This window comes from Meleagris gallopavo, chromosome 1 (genome assembly GCF_000146605.3).
Source record: "Meleagris gallopavo isolate NT-WF06-2002-E0010 breed Aviagen turkey brand Nicholas breeding stock chromosome 1, Turkey_5.1, whole genome shotgun sequence".
NCBI classification, from domain to species: domain Eukaryota; kingdom Metazoa; phylum Chordata; class Aves; order Galliformes; family Phasianidae; genus Meleagris; species Meleagris gallopavo.
The window spans coordinates 170,004,034-170,010,785 of NC_015011.2; the positions used below are offsets into that span (position 1 = coordinate 170,004,034).

The 6,752-nt window shown below is 36.7% G+C and overlaps 1 protein-coding gene across 1 annotated transcript in view; it reads right to left on the reverse strand.

Moving 5' to 3' along the window:
• FRY (FRY microtubule binding protein) overlaps positions 1-6,752 on the reverse strand; it is a 129,224-nt gene extending 122,472 nt beyond the window's left edge. Inside the window, exon 1 of the mRNA XM_010728931.3 lies at positions 6,516-6,752. Coding sequence (XP_010727233.2) covers positions 6,516-6,737 — 222 coding nt within the window. The 5' untranslated portion in view covers positions 6,738-6,752. The remainder of the gene's footprint in view (positions 1-6,515) is intronic.

The window sequence follows — 6,752 nt, forward strand, 5'->3', positions numbered from 1 at the left end:
AAATAAATCAGGAGAGTGCATATAATAATCACTTTTTTTGATGAGAAGGTTGGTTTGAGGTCATCAGACATCTATCAAATAGAAACACTGACAGATCCAGAGGTAAATTAAATGGATCTGGGAGATAAAGTCATTGTGATCAAAAGTTCATAACTCGAGCAGTACGGTTCCCTGCTTTCTATCTTTGACATTACTTCTGAGAGTCAGCAAAGAGGTGAGCATGCTCTTCCCTGATCTTGTGCCTGGTCTTTTGTACATCTTTGTTCCCTAAACAGAGAAGTTAACAGATGCTTCAATCCTGTATGCAAATAGTTTTACGCCAACTGATTTATGATGAGCAGTTATTTCTGTTGTGCAGAAGGACACTGTAGACAAATACAGGAACCTTTTTTTTCTGCACAGAATGTGCATCTTCCCTGTTGAACTCATTTCAGAATCCAAGTTATTATAAACATGCTGACTTCACGTTCAGGCTTATAAGAGTGTTTACCAAGGTCTCCAGTGACATGACAAGGAACAAGAGGCCAGACATAAGGATGGCCTGAGATGACCCTAATATAACCTTCTTTTTCTGGTTACTGGTAATAATCAATATCCTTAAATGATATAAAAATGTGATTAGCGTGTGGCAGGTTCTCTGCTACATTTGTGAGCATCAGCCAACATGTGATACAGCGTGACAGCTTCAGTGACCTTGGATTCAATCTCTGTCTTTCGACATTAAATCCTCTTAGTGCTCTGAATCATCACATGCACCACTGACTATCCTCCAACTTTATCCATGTGCAAGTGAGGCTCAAGCACAGTGAAGTTCTGCTGCTAGAATGAGGTTGGAGGCCTCTAACATTATTCTGTTTGTGTGCCCAGTTGTGGAAACTCTGAGATCACTGAGAATGCTCCTGTTGACACTGCCTACATATGCTACAGGTCTCAGCTGGAGATATTTATCAAGATAACTGTGGGGGCATATTTTTCCTGAAGAGATAAGTGGAAGGCTAAGAGAAGGCTCTTTGTAGTACAGGAGTTGTCTTTGCCATGGGTGTTCTCCATCTTCTGTATAAAGGCTTGATTCTTCTGTACTTTTCTGCCTTTACATCTTCCGGGTAAAAAATTTCCTGATTTCATGGACAGTATCTCCCAGGCTTAGCTGCCTCTCTTTTGAAGGAGAGGAAAACTCACCTGGCTCAGCATGCACTTCATTAGCACTGGCAGAGTTTGGGAGCATAAAGGAGAGTTTTGGAGGACTACTGTTAAAGCCAATGAAGATTCAAGAAAAGCTGATCAGTGAAGAAGAGGATGATGATGATGACAAGACCATAATTTTGCTGAAACAGAGAAGTTGCTGGAAAGTCTGACTAAAGAGAAACAGAACCAGTGGAAACATCCACAAAGAAATCACACTTAATCCACAGATATAGCTGGGAATTGAATAAAATACTGGGATGAACTAACTGTTAGTCTAAGAAATTGACCTGTGATACTGCCAATGATCAGTCAAAGAAACCCTGCTGAGCTCAGACTTGCTGGAAACAATGGAAGATGGGGTATCCTCCTGAGGATGGTGACTGACAGGCAGATCTGCCCCATTCAACAAGTCACCTGATGGATCCACTGTAAGAGATCTGTAAGGTTCCACATAAAAAATGGATATTAGGTACAGGTCACATACATTAAAGTAAGATGCTTTGACTTTATGATGAACAGGAGAGAAGACAGCACATCACAGTAACATAAGGCAAAGTTTCTAAAGAAGCACCTCAAGTACTTCAAAGACAGTTATCCAAAGACTAGGCAATTATACTCAATGTACTATTTTTAATGCATTATTTGTCACAACTGGATCTAGAAGAACTAATCCATTAGTATTTATTAATACAATTTACATTCTAAATATAGAATGTGGCAGAAATACAGAGATATTCTATTTTAGATCCAGAATTATGATACTATGAATTTGTTAGAGTTACGAGGGACTGCTCACGTATTTTAAAGAACCCTGGTTATCACAACCTCTAGTGGAATAAAATATTTCTATTAGTTATGAGTGACAGAATCCTTGAGTGACACAAGTAGATAGAGACTGATGATTGTGGGAATCAGGCATGTATGTAGCATTTATAGAAGGTTCTGAGGATGCATGTGCAAAAAGAATAGCATTTTTAATATATACCTGCGTACGGTTATTCAAATAAAGTTGTCTTCTTTTCAGTTTTTCTGGGGACACAAATGTAGAGTGAATAGGTAGAGGCAATTTGCCTTGCCTCTTCTGAACAAAATTGCTTGTTCCAGATTTATTCAGAGTGCACAACTCCTGTTTGCGCACTCTGAATAAATAAGATCCCAAACTTCTACATTGCCAAACTATACAAGAGGACTTCAAATGTAAAAAAATGTGTGATGCTCATTTGTCTCATTATAGATGAGTCATATAAATGAGTCATTCCTCATGCGATAGAGGTGGAACTTAGTCCATGTAAAAGAGAAAATTCAGCTGTATGATAAAATTCTTGATGCTATTATCAAGCAATTATCTACATCAATCTTACCAGTTATCACAGGCTAATCCTCAAAAACCTTAACAACTTACTTCATTTTATTTATGCCTGTTCACAGCATATTCATTCTGCAATGCCAAGAGAAAGTTAAGCCTAGAGTAGAGCTAATCAGAGAGCAATGACATTATACATGTCATGGTTCGTTTTTGCAAAAAGCTGGCCAACTTTTTATAGCTTTGCAAAATAATCTGCAGAATCCTTACTCTTCCATAGGCTTCTTAACCACCTCCTTGGCTGATATCAGAAGCTCCATTTTGAAACAGATCTATATTTTAGTATCTCTGAGCTCCTACTGAAATGGAAGTAATAAATACAGTAGTATTAAAGACATGCCTGCTTTCAGTAGATTTCCAGAGGCCAGATAAGCCTTCCTAATGAAAGGAGAAAGTTACTGGCAGAATACACGGATATGCTGATAGCCTTGATCCTGTAATTAGTAAATCCTGTTGCTGAGTTCAGTATTGAGGCAATGAGTTTCTGAATTTAGGCAGGCTCGGTGAAAGAAGATGCTTGCAGGAGAGAAGCATAATGAAAGTTTACCAACAGCTAAATTAACCATTAACCACTGTCACCGCCTGTAGCTCGCTATGTTTTATCAATGCCTGCAGCTGTGTGTAAGTACTGCTGAAAGCCACATTTAAAGATTAGCCTGATCAGTATGCACAGGATGAATTATTACTCTAAGTGATAATCAACACTCCTAAAAAGGAAACCATTTTCTCTGTTGATTTTTTTTTTCCTCCTTACAGCATCGTTATCTGTAAACATGTTTTATCATTTGAAGTGGCAAAAATATTTCCTTGGCTTCCTCTGCCTCATTTCATTATAAGGTCACCACTGCTTGAAAAAAGACCAATGCTAATAACAGACCAAATTGTGTTTATAAGTGAAGCAATGCAAAGAAGATTTAAAATTTAAACTGATAAAGATGTAAACGTGAATACAATCAGCTTTGAGAAGTGATCTATGGGAAAAATGCTTAGTATTCATTATAAAGGAGAATAATTATTTACAGCAAAGTATCAAGGAAATATTAAAGGTTATCAAGAAGAAATGATTTACATTTCATTTCTCTGAATTTAATTTTTTAAACCGGAAAATCCCTTTAAGTTCATCCTGCTGTCAAATGCCTTCAGCTTAAAGTAATACTACATGACAACCTGGATATAGTAGTTTCATCATTAAAAGTGAGCAACACAATTGTGAACTTAATGTAATCACTGACACTTTTCTTTTTCTTCAAGGACCCTAAAAAAGAGAAAAGTCTGACCTGAAATTTCAAATAAAATATGCTCCCAACAAAGAAAAAAAGAATCACATCTGATAACAAAAGGTTTCCATTGTAACTTGCTGAAGTCTTAACAGTGGGTAGTTGGCATTAGACTCATGCCTTCCAAACATATCAGGTTGGGGGGTACATTTTTTATGATGATCACTGCCAAGTCCAGTAACCAAAATGTCAAATCAAGTTTTGTCAACAGCAAGGTAGCAGGAGAGGTAGGTGACATTGCTCTGTGCTCTTCCTCCTTGCTGGTGGAATCTTGCCATCCCAGATGAGATTTCATAGGACTGCAGAAAGGACTGGGTGAAGTGCCCTTCACTGCTGCCCTAGAAAATAGCAAACATGTTTTGTGCCTTGCAAGCATCCGCTACTCGTGGCAGCAACAAATCTGATTTTCCAGCAGAGTTGTCAGAACACTGTAATTTACAGCAGGGTTCTGTGTATCTCACAGAAAGGAGAGATGAAATATCAACTGGGCCAAAGAAACCGAGAGAAAAATTCAGAAAAACATAATAAGGGCAATCAGAATAGATAATAAGGCAAAACCTGCATGTGGAAAGAAATATTTATGCAAAAAATGTATCAGTGAGTTTTTAATTTAATCCTATGGTAATTTCCGAGCTTGAATCTGAGATGGACTTCATGATAAAAGGGACGAAAAAGTGATTATATATACTGATCATTCTAACTTCTCTAAAAGATATTTCAAGTATTCATCACTCATTATAAAATTAACCTGTCGTATCTTTTAATGGCTTAGAGAATTCAGGCTGGAAATATCTCAGTGCTGGAGTACTTTGCAAGTTTGATTTTCTTTGAAGTACACTGGAGTTTAATTAGAACAGAATCTTCAAAGAGTTCACCATTTGACTACCTATTATGAAAAAGGCTAAAGGTGGTTCTACATCACCAATTTATAATCTTGGTCTTGCAGATCCCTGGAACTTCCTGCTCACAATTTAGCCAGCGGAGTAGAAATGCAGAAAAAAAGCAAGACATCCAACAGTTACCCTACAAAAAGGGTGGACTTAACATCTCAGCCACTGCTCCAGAATAATTTCTTACATTTTCCCTGCCACTTGACAGAATATCTACAAAAACATGCTTGCACATTTGTCCCAGTCGCTCTCAAACAGCAGCATGCCATGGCTTATAAGTCTTATTAGCATTAATTAGATGTGACATGTCACTGAATTATTTTTAATGTCTCACAGCTAGACCCCTGTACTAAAACTGTCGATAAGAAGGTGAAATTCTACTCCCCTTTTATATTTTTACAGCCAGTCTATGTTGAATTTGCCAGATAAAATTTCACTGAGCAGTCTCTGGAGTAAGATTGATATTCAGATTTTCATAGTTTCAGAAAGATGTAAAAATAATGTATCAACACACAGCAAATCTGAATCATCTTAACACAGTGTGAAATGGGAATAATTCAGGGTGACTGGATTCTATTTGTGTCTGAAATATTACATGCAAATGCAGAAGTAAACGTTTGTGAGGAACAGAGGTGCCCCAAGGAAACAATGTTCTCAGTCATGGTCTTGTTGTTTCCCAGATTTTGTCAGGTTCTTTTACAATATATTTTGTCTTAAAATTTTGAAGGTGTTCATTGTGTGTCATATGAAAAGTGGATGTTATTAAATAAATGCTGGCACTATTTTCCCTGAAGGGTCTGGACCATGTCTGTTTCTTTATTCCAATTTTTATATTTGGAAGGAACTCACAGAAGGAGAAAAACTGGACCTCTGTCAGAATTTCTGTTTGGATTTCTGTGATTTCCAAATTACATGTTTCCCTCATCTTGCACCTACCTAATGTTTCAGAGGAAAGTCTGGAATGCCTTAAAAAGTACCAAGTGCTTCTGGATCTATATCAAAATGTAACGCTAAAGAGATGTTAACGGAATTAAGACAATCTTAATTTCACAATTCAGAATACCCAGACATGAAAATAGGGTATTTATCTATTCTATGCTGTTTTTTATAATAAAAATGTTATATGTCATATTCAAAATAAAAGGAAAGTATATAAAGTTAAAGCTAATAGTTTAATATTTAATACTATATAAATATGAATACTTTAATATTTAATACTATATAAAGTTAAAGTTAAAGCAGCAGCATCCCGTAAGTTCAGTAATACAAAACAGTACACAACAAAGGTGTTTATATTTTAAATTTGTCTAAAATACAAATAACTGCAGTTCTCTCACTGTGTAAGACACTGTAATGTAGCTCCTTTTTCAAATGCTGCATGCTGTTTTGTATGTGTAAAATCGGTGCCATAGTACTTTGTAAGATTATGAAAACTGCTACTGTCAGTAGTAAAAGAAGAACCAGCAGTGCTATTCATTTTCATGTCTTAGCTGAAAACCAGTAATGTTCTTAAGCATATTTTTAATTGTTTTTCAGTACTTTCTAATCTATTTTGACTCAAATCTATTTGACTCAAGCTGTGAAACTTACACTGCCTGACACCCTTCCACTTCTCAATCTCACCAACACACTGCCAGTCGGCAAACAAAAATAAAATATTCATTCTAATTCATATCACCACTTTGGCATACCTTGCACACCTCTGTTTTTCTGGTCACCATAGTAGTGGTGTATTTTACCATCTGGGAAATGCTATCAATTCAAAACCAAAGTACATACTTAGAATTTCCTTTTACTTACAAGAGGTTCTGCCATGATGATACGAATCTTGCGTTCAGCCTGAGTAGTAAAGTTAACAAACAAGCTCTTCAGAACATATTCGCCTGGCTTACTGTCTGGGTCAACATTAATAGGCAACATGGCTGGAGGTCCTTTTTCTCTCTGCGTACCAGAAACAGGTGGGACAGGTGGCTTGATATATCCGTTGCCAACTGGAGAAGCTGAAAGGCAAAAGACAAGCATTTACTTTTGTGTAAC